Source organism: Triturus cristatus, chromosome 3_1 (assembly GCF_964204655.1).
Source record: "Triturus cristatus chromosome 3_1, aTriCri1.1, whole genome shotgun sequence".
Lineage (NCBI taxonomy): Eukaryota > Metazoa > Chordata > Amphibia > Caudata > Salamandridae > Triturus > Triturus cristatus.
In genome coordinates, this window is record NC_140583.1 from 68,140,169 (window position 1) to 68,159,507 (window position 19,339).

Below are 19,339 nucleotides of genomic sequence, written 5' to 3' on the forward strand. Positions count from 1 at the left end.
ACCCTAAGATCCGCGCGGAACTGGTCAAGTCCACGGATCACTACTTCAATGATAATGTGGCGTCGGTGTCGTCGGCCGTCTCCCTATGGGAGGCTTATAAAGTGGTGATCAGGGGGCAGGCCTTGTCCCTTATCTCCCATGCTAAGAGGTGCGAGAGAGCAGAGGTGGTTCGCCTGGAAACTGAAATAGCTGAAATGGAGGAGGACTTGGAGCGGGGTGTTACTGATGAGAAATTGCATGTTCTCAGCCTCAAACAATCAGATTATAGAGCGCTAGTCACGGAAGCCGCTAAAGGGATGAGTAGAGAGCAGCAAGGACGACTATGATGTGGGGGATAAGGCCGGAAAGTTGATTGCTTGGTTGGATAAGAAGGAGAGAGCGAGCAGGGTGGTGCCCGTTGTGGAGAGAATGGATGGAGTGCGTGTGACTGACCCGGTGGAGATCGTTGACTGCTTCGCGGCTCATTTCCGTGGGGTATACTCTCCGGTTTCTGTGCGTTCGGAGGAGGATTCTCATCTGTTGCTTAGAGACATTGCATTGCCAACCCTATCGGAGGCTGATGCAGTATTGATGGAGGCGAAGTTGTCGTCAGATGAGATCGCTCTGGCCACTCGCTCGATCGCATCGGGTAAAGCTGTGGGTCCTAATGGTCTTCCCATCGAACTATATAAGTTGCGTCCCGATAAGATAGCGCCGTATCTTCGGGACATGTTTTTCGCGGCACGTGCGGCGGGCTTCCTCCCCCTTGACCAACGCCTCGCCAACATAGTTGTGATACACAAAGAGGGGAAGCCGCGAGATCGCTGCGCCTCCTATAGGCCCATTTCGCTGTTGAACGCAGAACCCAAAATTCTGGCTAAGGTATTGGCTAATCGACTGGTTCGGGTCGTGGGCGACTTGATTCATCAGGATCAGTCCGGTTTTATACCCCATCGGAATACCGCTCTAAATTTGAGGCGGTTGCACGGCGTGCTTGCTAGAGCGGAATTTATACGTGAGCCGGCCATCTTGGCATCTTTAGATGCTACTATGGCGTTCGACACTTTGGAGTGGCCATATATTTGGGCCGTGTTGGCGAAATTTGGGTTCGGCCCTGAGTTTATTGGTTGGGTAAAATTACTATATGCTGACCCACTGGCTCAGGTGGTGGTGAATGGTAGGGTGTCGGCTCCCTTCGCACTGGGGAGAGGTACGCGGCAGGGATGTCCGTTATCACCCCTTCTCTTTGCACTTTCTTTGGAGCCTCTCGCCGCCTGGTTGCGTTGGGAGCCGTCGTTGCGAGGCATTAGATGGACGCCGGAGTTTGAAGACCTTGTCTCCCTTTACGCGGATGACATCCTTCTGTATCTCACCTCTCCCCGACAGTCGCTAATTGTATTGGTGGACGTACTGAATTCCTTTGGTCGCAACTCCGGCCTGGTCATCAACTGGGCCAAGTCGTGTGTTTACGTCCTCTCGGGTGAGGCCCCCCTCCTGCCATGGGATTGCCCTATCCAGATTGCTACCCTGGGGTTCAAATATTTGGGAATCTTTATCTCACTGGATCCCGCGGTCCGCTATGAGCGAAACCTTCTCCCTCCCCTCCAGCGATTGAAGGCCGACGTCGCGAGGTGGCGACGACTTCCGCTCTCGCCGCTCGGACGGGCGGCATTGTTTAAAATGATGTCGCTACCTCGCTTCTTGTACGCTTTGCAAAATACTCTAGATGTCGTGCCAGCCCGTTATTTCCGGGAGGTGGAGGGTCTTCAGCGCCAACTGTTTTGGGACGGGCGGCCGCGGATTGCTCTCGCCAAGTTGACGCTCCCTTGGTACGATGGGGGGGGGTCGCCCTCCCCGATATTAAACGATACTATTGGGCGTCTCAGTTGGCGGCGGTGAACCACGGGATATACGGTCCTGCCTTGAATCCGGCCTTCGAGATGGATAAATTTCTGCTCCCGGGTGGGGACTATAATAGGGCGCTGTACTCGGTGACCCCGGACACGCGGTTGACAGGACCCACGCAGGTTGCGGTACGTGTGTGGCACGCGGCGAATGCTGCGATGGGGTGGAGGGATCGCTTGACTCGGGCGACGCCGTTGTATGCCTCTGGGCGGTTGGGCTGTCTGTGGAGATCGAAAGGCTTTGAGAAATGGGATATGATTGGTATATGTAAGGTGGGTGATCTTTGGGCGAAGGGGTCTTTCAAAACGTTTGAAATGCTTAAAACTGAATATAAATTAAACGATAGAGAGTACTTCCGGTATGCTCAAGTCTACCATGCGTTGTGTTCGGTTTTTCCGGACGTTGCTGCTATCCCGAGTATTCCCCACTGGAGGATAGAGTGTTGGATGGCTACGTGCCCGACAGCACTATTTCTCTGATTTATAAGAAACTCATTAATGATCGCGCTGACTTGCTGCTCAGTCTGCGGGAGTCATGGACGGGCGATGGCTTGGAACTGGACGATGAGGACTGGGTATCGGCGGTGGCCTCCCCGAAAGAGGTGGCGATCCCAGCCCGCTTACGATTCGTACAGCTGAAGATCCTTCATAGAGTGTATGTCACGGGGCCCGGTTTGCTGCGTATGGGTTACTCGATGGATGGACTGTGTAAGCGTGGATGCGGCCTGCCGGGTACCTTTCTTCATATCTTATGGGAATGTTCGGAGGTTGTGCGATTTTGGAACGGTATCCACACCGTAATGGAGGAGGTCACGCACGTTGTTCTGTTGCCAGAGGCTAGAAGGTGTTTGTTGAATGTCTGGGAACCAATCAATCAATCAATCACAGACATTTATATAGCGCGCTACCTACCCGGAGGGTCTCAAGGCGCTAGGGGGGGGGCGAATGATTGTAATGCGGCACAGACGTAGTGGGTGACCTTGGGGTATATGGTGGCTAAGCGTAACATTGCACAGCTGTGGGGCTCCCCGAGGCCGCCCACGATCGAGGTATGGAAGGAGAATATGGACTGGTGTATGTTTAGGGAAAAGACGGTGTATGTGGCGAGAGGCAAGCCAGAGAAATGGACTAAGGTATGGGGTCCATGGAATTTATATCGTGGACGTATCTGCACCCCACCTCTGCCATTAGAGGTCGATATTGCTTTGTCCCCCTAGCCACACATTCTGCGGGATGGTGTGAGGTGTGTTCCATGCTTTGTTTTCCCGTTGCCCCCTTCTACCGCTTCCAGACAAGAACTGCTTTGGACACTGTACGTTGTTCTCCGTCCTGGGAAGAGCACGCTGCTATTTCGGACTCTCATTGCCTTGAGTGTGTTTTATATTTAATAGAAAATGAAACAGTTTTTTTCCGATTGCTCCTGGCCTATGGCCACGGCCTGTTACATGTGCTCACGAACTGCCGGGAGCTTTGCCTCTGGTTCATTTGAATGTGTGGCGTTGCACTGCGGGCCCTCGGGCTCTATAGCGGCCGGCCCTGGTGGTTGTAGGCCCTTGTCTGTATTTTATTGTGTACCAACGGTTTCTAATAAAAAATAAAAAAAAAAAAAAAGAAATCGCAGCGCTAGATGGTGCTTCCGCTCATTCCATACCTCCTACTTCTGAGGGCCAGCGCTTGGCCTTTCTGGCAGACTATAGGGAAACAGAAGACCGAGAAATATTATACTTGGGCAAATACCAAACAGCTAGGAGATATGGCGAAGGCGAAAGACCTGGCAGAGTATTAGCCCAGATGCTAAGGCAGCCCCATCACAAGGCATACATCACTGAATTACGCGCCGCCGAAAACCGCACATATACATCCACAATAGACATTCGGAATGAGTTTCTGGAATATTTCTCGACTCTGTATTCCTCTAAGCTAGGACGTTCCCTTGAGGCACAAGAAGAATATCTAGACGAGATCGCACTTGTCTTTCTCGAAAAACATATGCCTGACTTCCTAGCGGAACCCATATCGGTTGTGGACGTAATTGGTGCTATAGACACTCCCACAGCCCCCGGGTTAGATGGTTTCACAGCAGATTTCTATAAAGAATATAAGGACCTGCTTGCGCCACAGCTCATTGAGGTTTATGCTGAGGTCTTCGAATCACAAATACCCCCACCCCCACACTCTGGGAGGCTGTCCTAATTATACTCCCCTAAACCTTGTAAGGACCCCTCGCAATGGCGGTCATACAGGCCTCTGTCTCTCTAAACTTAGATTATAAAATATTAGCCAAAGTCATCTCTAACCGACTGTCCCAACTAATGGAATTTATCATATCCCTGGCTCAATCTGGCTTTGTACCCCATCGGTCTACCTCACTTAATCTCAGAACACTCTTTGCAGTAATACATAGGATCAACCCGGCAGTCCCTGCAGTGGCAATCCTCCTAGACACAGAGAAAGCTTTTAACTCGTTGGAATGGCCCTTCTTCCTTTCTGTCAAGCGTCGTATGGGCATGCCCATGGGATTCATTACTACAACCGCATTATTATACAATAAACCCACGGCGAGACTTCGCTTAAATGGTGCACTCTCCTGGCCCATCCGGCTGTCCTGTGGGACTCGCCAGGGCTGCCCCAGTCCTCTTTATTGTTTATCCTGGCTATGGATCCATTGATTCGTCATTTTCAGGAACGAGACCGACAGAGAGGTCTGCAATTCAATACTGGCCCCCTCCTGGTTTTGCTCTACACAGATGACATGATCCTTTACGTTAGGCACCCCCAAGATAATCTAGATCCATTGATCAGGGAAATTCTTAGATTCGGCCGCTTCTCAGGTTGATGGCATTAATTGGCACAAATCAGTTATTTTTCCTTTAACGTTAAGCACACAGCCGTGGGAGTGCGAAATCCCGCCGGAATGGTGGACAGACTCTGTTAAATATTTAGAATGTCATATTCACTTCGACACTGCCCAGATAATACGTCTAAACTACGGACTAGCTATAGACGCACTAGAAACACAGATAGAAAAATGGCTGAGATTGCCCCTATCGCTCACTGGCCGAGTCTCGATACTGAAGATGGTAGTACTTCCCAAATTTTATATCTTTTTAACCTCTTCCATGCTCATGACATCTCCCGGCCGCCATGAGTCACGATGGGCGTGTGCGGACGACGGCCGGGAGACGTCATGACCACGCCCGCGATTGGAATGTCAGCACTGCGGCAGCGCTGCGGTGGAATTTGCACCGCAGCGAAGAGGTTAACATTATACCAATCCACCTGACCAATGGTTTTTTTTGGACACTCCACACACTTGTGACCCGTCTGGTCTGGGGTGGGTAACGGGCGCGAATCCGGTGGGCAGTCCTCACGTTGCCATATGATAGAGGGGGGATACAGTGTCCCTGATCTGCAATTATAGTATGTAGTGGCCCAATGCGGTTACGCTCACTCCTGGTTCCAACCAGACGCCAGGATACCGTATTTGCGGCCTGAAGCGGATTTCGTTCTCCCTGAGCGGCTTTCGACTGTACTACCCATGGGCGTTCCCAGAGACACCCACGACATCCAAACCGTTTCCACCACAAGCTGGGCATGGAATAAACTATGCAGGCTTACAGGTATCACTACACTGTATTACTCAGCATTACCCCTCCCCAACCCTCGCTGGATTCCAATCACAGCCGAGCGTTTGGTACAACGTACTCTGACAGAATTTGAGACCTCACGGATAGGGGATTTGTACACCGGGGGTCACATCTTTTCGCCATCGGAGGACGCTCGCTTTCAATCTGGCAGCGTCATGGACAGATTTGTCCTTGGCTGCATCAGATCCGCTCTACCTTGCCTACCTTCCCAGTCGAGCCAGACTCGTTCTCCCCTCTCATGATGGTAATAGAGAGCACAAATGGCATACATTTAATCTCACAGCTATACAAGGCCTGTGCTGCTCTAAAACCAAGTAACGAGGGCAAAATCCGCAGCAACTGGTAGGCTGACTTGGGACGTCCAATCACTGATGAGCAGTGGGCCAAATGTTGCGCAGTCACACAAGAAGTTTAGTTAAATAGCAGGCACAAACGCCTACATTTAAAATGTTTATGCCGCGCATATTTCACCTCGGTTATGGCACATAGAATTGACCCGTCCACACCGCACAACTGTCATAAATGCGCAGCACCACATGCCGAATTCGCACAGCTCACCTGGACATGTCCTAAACTGCAGCCATACTGGGAACGCATACACCGCACATTAGGGAAAATGATCAACCTCCCCCTGATCCCCGTTCCAGAGGTGGCCCTATTGGAATATACAGTTAATTTCCCTAAGAAGATCAGACGGTTTGCATCCCTGGGACTGCTACTAGCGAAACAGGAGGTGGCTATTCACTGGGGACGCAAGTCTGTGCCTACTGTCCAGAATTGGCTGAGCAGCCTGGACTATTGCAATGTAAAGAGTGAGATCTATGCTAGTGTAATGCCCAGCACATCCCGACCAAAGGATATATTGGATCCATATCTTTCATAAATAGAGAACATGCAACAGACGTCTACCTTTCAGCTGGATCGGGGCATTGTGCCGGCGAGAGTGGGGTAAATTTCTGGCTCCAAAACCCATTGCAATGGTAGAATTGTAGACGGGCACGGATCACCCAGATATGTGTCAATGAGGTTATAAGAAGGATGAGCATGCTGGGATGGAGGGACGGACGGGAGGGGAACTGAGGATACCTCGCAAGTCGATAATGCTATAACAATGCTATTGCTTTCGCTTTACCTGGGATACTAGCACATGATGTAATCTTTCTAGTATGTACTTTAACGCTGCAACAATGTATGACAATTCATAAGTGAACAGATATGCATATATGTCTCTTTTGTATTTTAAGAACTCTGGAAAATAAAGTTTAAAAAAAAAAAACTTTCCAGAAGGAGTGGAGATGGATGAGACTTTTTGGGGAAAGTGCTCTCTAGTAGTTCAAAAACTAACTACCCTGTGGCGACCCATACTGGGGTAGCTAGCGCTAGATATACACACATATCAAACAAACACACACAAAGACTTGAAAATATAATCTGCTGTAGGGTCAGACTAGATAACACGCGTTAGCAAATTAAGATAACTGAAGTTAGTTCCATCTTCAATTCACAGGCAGTGAAGCTATTTTTTCTCTTCAATGACTTGATCAAATTTTTAAAGACCTCTTGCCAAGCAAACACCAGCATTTTTTTGCACCTGTAAATGTGTGCAGGATAATTCCACTGCAACCAAGATATGAGTTAGCACAGTCAAACCCGGAACTGACCCCAAGCTCAATCAGAGAACTGCTTGGATACTGTGCAAAGAGGTGAACAATTTTCCACAGGGAAAATGGTAAAAGAAAATACTGCTAATATCCGAGTGAGCATTCCAATACTATACCTATAGATGGATCAACGGTCACCTCAAGAGTTGTTTTGGCTTCCCCAACAGAATTACAGTCTGCATCAGCATAGGAGGTAAAGTATAATCGGAGATAAATTAAAGAGGGTTGTGGGTTTATCTATGTATTTTTGTAATTTAGGCGGACTGAGAACCATAATCTTGGCATTTTGATTGTGAAACTGGTGAAGATTTAACCTTCACTGCAAACATTCCAAGGGCAAAGGTCTGCAGGGAAAAAAGGCTTGTTCTCTGTGCGTGGTGACTCCAGGAGGACGGGGTCACCACTAAGTGGCTGTAAAGGTGCAGGGGGAGGTGCTGGAGCACGCAGACTCCCCTAGCACAAAGTGAGGAAAGTCCCTCCCCAAGTCTCTGGGGTACTTGCAAGAAACAAACCCTCAAGGGCTCAGCCATTCTCCAACAGCAACATGGGGCTGGAACTTTTGTTCTCAAGCTGGGTGGTTGAGCGTTTGGGACTGCACCAAGGTGTGAAGGGCTGAGCTGGGTATGTCTAGAAAAGGGCATTCCCTGGAGGTGTAGAGGTGCAATTGCATGAGAGGTGCATTTTCCTGATGTTTCAATTGAGGGACTGGAAGTCACATGTGTAATAAGAAAACATGAGCAGAAGTGGTGTTATGTTGCTGGACATTCCAGCTAGGGTGTCTGGCTGTATATGCTTAATCCTGTGATTATAACTGTGATGCGTTTAAGGGGCTTTATTTGCAATGCATTATAACTATTATCAGTTATGATAAGTACTGTCATTTTAAATGATGACTAACCATGCATTCTTGCTGGTGCGTTAGGTGAAGAACAACCCAGACTGTTAGCCACTAAGATGTAGAGGTGTATACAGTATGAGATGCTCAGTCAGGGTTATGTGTCACCATGGCAGGTCTGCCCATTTATAATGCTTGAGATAATGTGGTGGGTCGCCACAGGAATGGTGCCAGTGGGCAAGGCCCTCACTCTAGGTTATGGTCAACCCACTGCATTAGGGGGTAAGATGATGTGCATACATGGGAGTGGTGGTACTAGACCCCACCTGTGGGAGGGGAGAAATGTTATGCAATGTCATGAAGTAATTCCAACAGCTTATGTATATTTGTGAATTGGTGCATAGTATTGAGTAGTGTGTGTGTTTAAAAAATGTACTCTCCCTTTTATAAAGCAAAGTACAGACTGGACAATCAATTATTGAGTGTTATTTCTGCTTACTGGTAAATGGAGTTTACTAGCCCACACCACCTCCCTTGAGTAAGCCTTAGACTGCTCTGCAACTCTACCCTCTAAGAGTCAAGCGCTACAATGAGGTGTTTGGTTCCCAGTGAAGGACACATGTAGTCGTGTTATTTGTGCAGGCCTCACAGATACTGCCTCATTTTCCAACATGAAACTGGGATGCTGCTATTTGTTCACTGAGTTTACTTCTACGCGGTGACTGGATGTGAACATGCTGTGGCCACACTCTTGTCAATGCGGGTTTAGGTCACGGGACTATGCGGCAGTTACACAAGGTTGCTAATGTGATACCGCCTGATTTGCACTACCAATGTGGCCAAGCTGCACCATTGCCTTTATGCAGAGGTATTTCCCAGTCCGGTTTCCTTCTGTAACATGCAACAGCTCCTTTAATAACTCACCTAGCTGTGCCTCCTTGGCCATCTGCGTCTCATGGATGATGTTTTTAAGAATCTGCTCCTCCTGGATGAGTTTGTGCTTCTCTAGTAGGTCCTGCTGTCGCAGATAGTGGTCATGCTGCTTTTGATATTCCTTCAGCTCATTTAGGGTTCTCTGAAGTGACCTGAGGGGGGAGAAAAGGTGACAACTTGAGACTTTTGTTTTAGTTCATTTTTATTGCATTTTAGAAGGGAGTATAAAGCAGCAACACATAATTACCTTATGAACATTAAGCATTGTCGCACTGTATCATCCAGAAAAAGTTACCTCCGAGAGGCAATAATGAGAACAACAGCTGGTTATCAATGTCCAGGCTAGTAAACGTGAAACATACCACCCTCCTAACTTTCCAACCACCCCGCGCGGAGTCCCAGCAAGTGGTCTAGGATGAGTTCAAAATAAGTGGTTAGGTGCGTCCACGATACATGAATCCATGAATTTCAGGTTCCCACTATAGAGGGCACCTCGAGTCACTTCACCCCCAGCTGCGGTTAACTCCTGGGGGTCCTTCAGCTCAGATAGCAAGGCAGACCAGGCATGTTGATCATCCTCCAGCTTCTCTCTCCAGACATGCCTCATTCGCACTTCTTCTACAGTCGCCCATTCAGAAACGTCTCTTAACCAGGTCGTATATGTGGGGGGGCAGTACACATTTCCTACTCAGTTCCTTATTTTTGGGAGAGGGGAGCAGGCCCAAAAAAAATCTAGAATCTTGAGCGGCACATCCCACCCAAAGGCCCTAATCAGATTCTGCAGAATTTCCTGCCAGTAAGGGGATAGGGATGGGTAACTTCATATCATATGGATGAAGTCCGCAGTCTGGGTCCCGCAACATGTTCAGCAGGCCAGTCCAGGGGGATATAGCATGCAAGGTTTTGGAGTGAGGTATGTTTGGTGTATCTAATTATATTGCAACAACTTGAATCTGGCACTGGAGCCAACTGACTGTACTCCTTTGTGATTTTTTTCCCCTATCTCCAGGCGTTAAGTGTTTACCCAGCACCTCCTCCCATTTGGTCTGTATGTTAAGTGTCAGTAGATCACTGTGCAGTGCCCTATATATGTGAGAAATTAGTCAGCGGCCTTGGGCAGTAGCTAGTAGTCTCATCAGCATTGGAACAGGGCAGTGCGTAGGGAATGTCGGCCACAATTCAAGGAATTGTCCAGTACCAAGTGAGAAGGATTCTAAGGCTTCTTCTCCTGCAATGAAATGTCGCTCTGGACAAAGGTAACCCATAGTGCTGCAGCCTCCATCCTTCCATCACTGTACTGACTTGGAGTCAGAAATGTTTAGGAAGGGTTGCCCAACCCACAATGGCATGTCCAGGGCAGACGGTGCATGTATAACTACCCTCCGAACCACCCCTTCACAAGCCTCAGTGACCGTTCGAATAATATAGGAGAGGGCGGAAGCAACCCGCAATCCGTTCATTAGCATGATCGGTAGGGACCATCCATCTTGGGTGCCACCTAGGAGCGGTTTCTCCCAATTGTCCTCTGGGTCAAGCGAGTGTACTGTGTGCTGCGACTGCGCAGCCATGCAATAGAGTTCCTGAGGTAGCACCTCGAGACCCCCCCCCCCCCCGGTCCTACCCTTCGCAGTGTAGCTAGCCCGACAAGCCAACATTTTTTCCCCCATAGTAACTACTGTAAAGATATCCAGAGTGTGGAAGTATTGCCTGGGGATCACTTACAGAGTACTGTAGAGGACATAGAGGCAACGCAGCAATATAACCATTTTCGCAATGGCTATTCTGTCCATAAGGGACAGATGTAGAGGTTTCCAGAACCGGATAAATGTACGAAGCCCTTCCTCCACCCTTCGAATGTTGAGAGCTAGGAATGTCGGGCATTTATGTCAATCGTACACCCAAATATCGGGCATCGGTTGCCACCCAGGGGAACTCCACCTTGTGAAGCGTCTTGACTAGGACTCCAACTAGCCTCCCCAGTGGGAACAATTTAGACTTCTCTGGGAGCTAAGAGCACTCCAAACTCATGCATAACATTTAACAGGATTGGCGTGGTGTATTTTGGTTGGCGTCTGAAAGTCGGGAGACCACATGATTGGTCTCCCCCAGAGTTATCCCTCAGGGGCCCATCGTCCTGTGCACTCTCTCTGCGAGGGGCTCCATGGCGATGGCATGACAACTTCAGACTTGTCTCAATTCTCTTATGGTGTCTGACAGGACATTTGTGCGAGGATACATTATAAAGAAAGTGGAACCCGATGTACACCGGGGAGAGTTTACAATGGTTAAAAGACGAATGCAATAAAGTTTTGATTTAAAATTTAAAAAAGGAAGTTAACCTCCCTGTATGGGAAAACAAATGCTCTCAACTATGGGTTCAGAATGTAAAAAAGCATCAGCGAGTCATTTGGGCTTTTTCCTGCAAACATCTATGAGCCTTCTTAAGAGGAAAATGAGGTTGGTCAGTATAAAGCAGTACAATGAAACACTGGAGACCCCAGTACAAACTGCCAGACATCATACTGCCACTCTAACAGGTGCAGAGCACTGAATGCTATAACGTGCCACTGCACATTTTCAAAATGTACTTTTTTCCCCCAGTCAGAAAGCACGCATTGTTTGATTTTATTCATTTTCTTTTTAATGGCTGCATTCCACATGCCTCTGGGTCTCAACAAATCCATCCTTGAGAGAACCGCTATTTACTGAGTTTATTTATAGATGGATATGGTTTACTACAGCACAACCTACAACAAAGGCAACACAAAGGAGCACATTACCAAGCAGTTTTTACATGGTCAAACATATCTGGCCTAGAGTCATATACAGTTCTCCCTGCTCTTGCAGGAGAGGCTAGAAGGATGTTTTTTGGGGGGTGAGGGGATGTTCATTGCACAAGGGAAGGGGAAGGATCAGTTGTACAGCGGGTGTTGGTTCTTTGCTTAAGAAGGGGAAATATTTTTCTTTAACGGCACAGAGGTAATTTTCTGAAAGCAAGTAGGGATGCAACGATTCAGACATTTACCTTCTAAAAATGCTTTGAACAGGGAGCTGGCCACAATCGTATCTAATAAACCACAAGTCTTGGATCTAGAGGCAGCACTTGGACTGAATGCGCAAGCACATCCTGCCTTTGGAGGCGATAAATCCCTTCCTTACAAAAAGTTACATGGCGTGGAAGTGTAGCTGCTCCAGCACAACTGTTACATTAGTGCGTAGTGTGAGGGGTTGAGTTCCCTCTGGTCAGATCTATATTAACATGATATAAGTGGAAGTACAACCAGAGTAGGGCACAAGTACATGTGCAAATCTACAAGTGGGATTCCGTTTTCTGCAGATGCCCACAAAAGGGTGAGGCACAAGTCTATAGATAAAAAGCAGCATGTGGGCTCATACTCTAGTCTTTGGTACTTCACAGCACTTCCACCTACAATAAGAACCATCATGGTGCAGGTGTATTGACATTTTACGCAAGAGCAAGGGCCAGAACGCACTCAATACAATACAAACCAACATTAGATATAAATAAAAAACTAAATGACACAAAATTCAATCACACAATAGCACAAACAATTATAAAATTAACTCCCAAGGTCAATCAGGGTTGTAAAACATCCCAAGGAACTTAACACGATGACACCCATTGCAAACTTACTTTAATCCCAAATATTTTTATTAAGATTTTTAATATGTCTTGAGAAATAGGACGTTCCCTCTTTGTGAAAGCGCATTTAAAAAAAAACTTCTTTGGACCCCTAAATACGGTGCTGCTATTGCCCCATTTCAAAGCTCCCTTTTCTTCAAAAGATCCTGGAGAAAGCTGTGCCTGCCCAACTCTTAAAATATATTGAATCCAACCGCCTTCTTAATAGCCATTGTGAGAAAGTGCCCTCTTTCTGCGTGGTTGCATCCATTTTTTGCTGAATTGCTGATGTGCTTTGACTGAGTGTGCCCTGGGATCCCGCTAACCAGGTACCCAGGGCCTATGTTCTTTCCCTAAAACTGCATTGGAGCCTAAACTCAATTGGCATCTCTGACCACAGGTCAGCCCCTGGTAAATGGTACCACAGGTACTCAGGGCACTGTGACCAGGGAAGGCCTCTAATTGTGCCAACCTTACAGGTACAGTACCCTGACACTCACACACTGCCTTTGCAGGCTACGTGTCTTTGTGCAGAACAAAGTGAAGCGTCGACATGGCACATATCCCTGTGTGCCATGCCTACAACTCACTGCCCTGGCATAGATCAGTCACCCCTCTAGCTGGGTGCTCCATACCAGTGGTGAGGGTACAGGTGCATGAGCCCTGTACCCCATACAGTGTCTAAGTCCATTCTTAGACATTGTAAGTGCAGTGCTGCCATTAAAAGTATATGGTGCTGGGAGTTTGTCATTACGAATCCCAAAGCACCATAATGGCTACACTGAAAACTGAGAAGTTTGGTATCAAACTTCTCAGCACATTAAACCCAAACTGATGCCAGTGTGGGCTTTTTTTAAAAAAAATTATTGAGTTTTTACATCCCCATTTCCCCCCAGGCACAAAAGGAAAACATACCATATTTAATATAGTAATGGTACAAACAAATAAATCAAACCTCTAGAGTTCCATTTTTACGAAATCCATTCCTGAATGGGTAACCAAATTTTATAACACAACCTTCTCTTCCTTCGCCCTTTAGTTCTATAGATTGAAAGTTTAAAATGATACATAGCTAACAGTCTTGCTCTCCAATTCAAAAAAGTGGGAGGATCAGAGTTTATCCACTCATTAGTAATACATGCACGAACCACTGCCATCATGATAAACAAAAGTGCACTCAATGTATCATTTCTTGCATTAGCAATTGGGTCCGAGCCTACCCCAATAATAACTAGATCAGACGTGATCTGTATAGGGGTTCCAAATATAATATTTAGAAATTCCTCCAACTCAAGAAAGAATCTCCCCAATCTCGGGCAGGAGAAAAACATATGAAGTGAATCAGCAGCAAACAACCCACATCGATTACATTGAACCCCAGTTGTAGCTCCCCACAGGGATATCTTCCTAGGGGAATAATAAAGATCAAACATGGCCATATAATGCTGACTACGCATTCTTCCTGCCATTAAAACGCTATTAGCGAGCTCGAGTGATTTACTTCTATTGAGTTCGTCCACCCCAAATTTAAGTTCCCATTTCTTTCGGCATTCCTTCAAATCATCAGGGAGGACTTCAACTAACTGTTGGTAGTACTGCCCTATCGATATTCTGCTCTTCATTTTCTCTATTATAATACTATGTTGACCAATATCTGCACCAAATTTATCTATATAGTTCCGAATTTGTAAATATTTAAAGAAATCCTGTTTATCTAGCCCAAACTTTTCTCTAAGGTCTGAAAATGCTACTAAAACCCCCTGATCAAACAAATCCCCTAGGCAACAAATTCCTTTTAGACCCCATTTGAAGGCTACATGATCCCGAAAAATTACCGGAAGTAACCCGGAGGCATTAAAGGGAGTACATATATTTATTTTAGGGATATGATATAGCCACTTAATTTGTTGCCAAATTTTATAGGTGGCCTTAAGAATCTTGAACCTAGTTTTTTTTTTTTTATAGTAGCTTGGTTCTACAATAGTCACTAAACAGCAATTTGCATCTCTACCTAACCCGAGTTCATAGATAGATGGTCGATGACTAAGAGGGATCGAGGTTTTACTCCCCACTACTAACAGCCCCAAGATTTGCATCATGGCAGCCCAATAATACATTATACAATTTGGGATACCCCAACCCTCCCGATTTCTTGGAAGAATCATTTTCTTATGAGCTCTTCTGGTTCTTCGATATTCCCACAGAAATCTTGAACATCCTCTCAGTTGAGTAAAACATGAATTAGGGAATTCTATAGGGAATGTTCTAAATAAGTACAAAAACTTGGGGAGAACCAACATTTTTAAAACATTGCATCTACCATGAATAGAGAGGTGCAAATGATCCAGGCGTTCCAAAGGTGTGTTGACCTTCCCATTAACTGGGAGCATATTCAAGGCAGGAATTCTATCCATGGTAGGAGCAATTATTATTCCCAGATATGTTGCCTCTGATGTTATTACTACATCGGCCGGGGGGTCCTTACCGGAATGGAGTACCTGCGTTTTTTCAATGTTGAGTTTGTAGCCTGAAAATTGACCAAACTGTGCTGCTAGTTCTTTTATTACCGGAAGAGTAGTTGCAATGTCACTGGAAACTATAATAATGTCATCGGCATAGGCAAGTGCTCTATCCTCTACCTCACCTTAATAGCTTTAATGTCTTTATGACAGTTTAGTTTTTCCAGAAATAGATCAATATATAAAGCAAACATTAGGGGGGAGCACGGGCACCCCTGCCTTGTGCCCCTTTCTATGTTAAATACCGCAGATTTTAACCCTGAAATTCGTATAGTGGCCACTGGATTTATATATAACGTCTTAATTGCCTGAATAAACTCTGCACTGAAGCCCTTCCAGCGCAAAACCTCCCCCATATATTGCCTGAGCCCAGTCCAGAAGGGCAATAATCCTCCTGACATGGTCAGCGGTATCCCGCCCTGGGATAAACCCATGCTGGACAATGGAGACGAGAGGAGTAATAACGTCCGCTAATCGCTGAGATAACATTTTAGAAAAGATCTTACTGTCTGAATTTATCAGCGAAATCGGCCTGTATGATGGAGAGAGTGCGGGCTTGCCCTTTTTAAAAAAAACAATAATCATGGTTTCTCGCCATAATTCTGGTGCAATACCACGTTGGGCATCACGGAATAGAATCATGAGTGCTGGTATAAGCACCTGACGAAAAGTTCTATAAAATTCCAATGGAATGCCGTCAGGGCCCACTGCTTTGCCCTTAGCTAATGATAATATTGCAGCCTCCACCTCCTTCAAACTTACCTCTGCTGCCAATAGCACATTTTGATCGTTTGATATTTTATTAGTTGCAACATCATTACCGAATTCCTTCATTTGCCCTCCTACATTGGTTGTTCTCTGTATAAAGGGTTGTATAATAATTACAAAAGACATTCAAAACTTCATCTGGTGTATCCTGTCATAATGGTCCTGAATCCTACATATTCAATTCTGAATTTCCCTCTGCTGGAGCTTCTTAGCTAATATTTTACCCGCATCTTCCCCTGCTTCATAAACCTGAGCTCTGTGTATGGCCAGTTTCGTTGCAGTCTTTGTTATAAAATGTTGGTGAACTTTCATTTTCAGAATAGCGATAGCCTTAAAAGTTGTGTCAACATTTTGCTGATGAGTCAGTTCTTCCATAAACCGAATTTCTAAGAGCCTAAGCTGTTTCATCCCCTCCTTAATTACCATAAGTGATTTACGTTGTTTAGCTATCGAATAACTCAATATTAACCACGCACACCAGCTTTGAATGTGTCCCATAATATGGGATCCGAGGCTGTGCCACGATTAACCTTAAAAAACTCAGGAATCCACTCACACATAAGTTTACAATATTCGGGGTCTAACAGGAGATTGCGCTCAAAGGTCCAGACCCTTGGTTGCGTTTTTGTTCTTATAGCCAGTTCAAGTGCCAACGGATTATGGTCTGAAATTATCCTTGGCATGATCTCTATTTTCGCATTTGCCACCATATTTGCCAAAATAAAAAAAAATCTAACCGTACATGTTTCTTATGAGGGGCAGAATAAAAAGTACTGCCGGGGACATTTCTCTTCTGGGCGAACCATGCGTCTACAAGACCAAACTCTTTAACTATGCCCTTAATTGCTCTAAACACTTTAGTCTTCTTACCCATGTATGGGCTATCTCCCATAATATCAAAGCCCCCCTCCAAGTGGAGATTAAAATCCCCACAGAAGATCAGGGGCGATGGCCAAGCTGCCAGTTCAATACTTAAATGATAGAAAACCTCTGGGTCATCCAAATTGGATCCGTATATTGAACAGATTGTACATAAAAAGCCATTAACAACCAATTCAACAATTATCCAGCGCCCCAGGGTGTCCTCTTTTACCCGCTTAAAAACTCCTAACCCGTACCTCATAAGAATTTCTACCCCTCTAGTATTAGAACAGGGTTTAGAATTTTCCGGGCAGTCCCCTGATTAATAGAAGCATCAAAGCTCATCACACTGGGAGCTATTGTCGTTAGCCCAGTCCCCTGCAATACTTTCACTCTCGGAGGAGTTTGAGGGATCAGACATTGAATATAATTTCCCTTCTGAATCTCCAGACTCCAAGTCCTTAATTATCCCCTAATCTATTCTCCCCCTCTGGCTGATGAATATCCCTACTCAGTATTTCTGCCACTCTAGTCTTCCCCTTAGCTCCTACAGTGGCATCGCAATTTTCCCCAGCCTCATTCCTGCTTCTTTTAGTCAGGCTGCCTGACACATCGATATTGTGCGACATTGTTTCACTCTCAAGGGAGTTATGTAATTGATCTTCCACAGCAGCAGATACTTTGTTGCCCCCAGATTTGGTTTCCTCCTGGTCACCGAGCTGGTTTACCTCGAATTTACCTTTCCCGGCTAATTTTTTGAAGATAGTAGGCACCATTCGTTGTTTCTGCCCCATACCTCCTTTCTGCACATCAGTGTGTGCAGGGAAGGAAGAAACAGTCTCAGCCCGCTCCCCCGGTCCGCTATCCGCCACCATACTGAAAACAACCTGTCCATTCTCCGTACAGGAAGGGGGAGTTGAGATTGCCGGCATATTGGTTGCTGCGGTAGTGCCCCGGGTCTTAGCGCCCTTCCCGCTCCCCTTTGGGGCCATTGAACTGGTTATCCTCTGCTCGGTTGCTTCGCAGACCTTCCACCACCGGAACCGAAGCGAAGTAGTTAGAAGGGCGAGATTCCTTATGCTGCCTCTCGAACGCGTGCTGGCTCTGAGAGCTCCTCCGCACGAAGATCGAAAAAGATGCCGCCACAGCATTACCTAATCCAGACCAGGTGGAGCAGTGTTCCGTACAGGTGAGGAGAGTCACGGAAAGTCCTTCATCAGGGGGTGTACGGGGGTGCACTTCACAAGCCACTCACACAGCCGCCAAAGCGGCCGCCATCTTGCCTTCCCTCTCCCCGCCAATGGGAAGATCCAAAATACCCCAACAGAGGGCATCTTAGAGATGCCCCATGAAAACTAACCTACCACTAGTGTCCAGGCTGAGTGGCTGCTTTCAACTGCCACCATCAGACATATTTCTGGCCCCCTGGGCCGAGAGCCTGCTGCTCTCTGGGGCCTGAAACAATGCACATCCTGGAATGACGTGCAAAGTCTCCTCCCCCAGGATGGGCAGGGTTTACGAAGGGGAATCTTCAAAGGCATGCAGCCTTTGTGAGCGTCCCCAGGCCACTTGCTGCTTTCAGCAACTGGTCCCCACTGGTTCTGACCCCATGTTGGGCGGGAGAACCGGCGGGAAAAATAAGTGAGGAAGAGAGGTGTGCCAACCTCTGCCGACTGCACCCCACAGGTGGGGGATGTGAGGTGAAGCCCAACTCTCAGTCCCTGCCATCTTGCAGATGGGGGGACTCAGCCAACCAGGGACAGGCTCATGCCGGCCTCCCACTGGAGGGTAGCATAATAGGGGGTGTACCCACCCCAGGGAAGGAACCCATTGGTCCTTACCTTTTACCTAAGTGTAACGCCCCTATTTAGGGGCTCCCCTCAACCTTGCTGCCTCAGACAAGAAGAATAAGGACCAAACAGCCGTGCAGAAGCTAACAAGAGGAAGACGTCCACCCGGATCAATCGGGCTTTATGCCACATCGCAACACAGCCCTCAACCTGCGCCGCCTCCATGGAGTACTGAGTAGAACATCTACTATACTGGAACCGGCTGCTATGGTTTCATTAGATGCTACCATGGCATTTGACATGGTTGAGTGGCCCTATTTGTTTGCGGTGCTGGGCAAATTTGGGTTTGGTCCAGAATTCCTGAGCTGGATCCGTCTCCTATACTCCGACCCGATGGCCCGAGTAATAGTGAATAACCAGAAGTCCAAGGACTTCCAGCTGAGCAGGGGCATTCGCTAGGGATGCCCCCTGTCGCCGCTTCTCTTTGCGCTGGTTCTCGAACCGCTGGCAGCCTGGATTAGACAAGACCGATCTATCCAAGGAATGAGGTGGACTAATGACAGGGAGGACAAGATCTCCCTGTACGCAGACGACATCCTACTCTACGTCGCTGCTCCCGGGGCGTCACTGATCTGCCTCTTGGATGCACTAACTATTTTTGGTAGATATTCGGGTTTTACAGATAACTGGTCCAAGTCAGTACTTTGTGCTGGCGGGCGACCCGCCTGTGATACCGCTGAGTTGCCCAATAAAGATTGCGCCTGAAACCTTCCGATACCTCGGGATCTATGAGACCCTG

At 47.1% G+C, this 19,339-nt stretch overlaps 1 protein-coding gene across 1 annotated transcript in view; it reads right to left on the bottom strand.

Moving 5' to 3' along the window:
- TTC17 (tetratricopeptide repeat domain 17) overlaps positions 1-19,339 on the bottom strand; it is a 458,242-nt gene that overhangs the window by 307,030 nt on the left and 131,873 nt on the right. Inside the window, exon 9 of the mRNA XM_085643464.1 lies at positions 8,951-9,111. Coding sequence (XP_085499590.1) covers positions 8,951-9,111 — 161 coding nt within the window. The remainder of the gene's footprint in view (positions 1-8,950; positions 9,112-19,339) is intronic.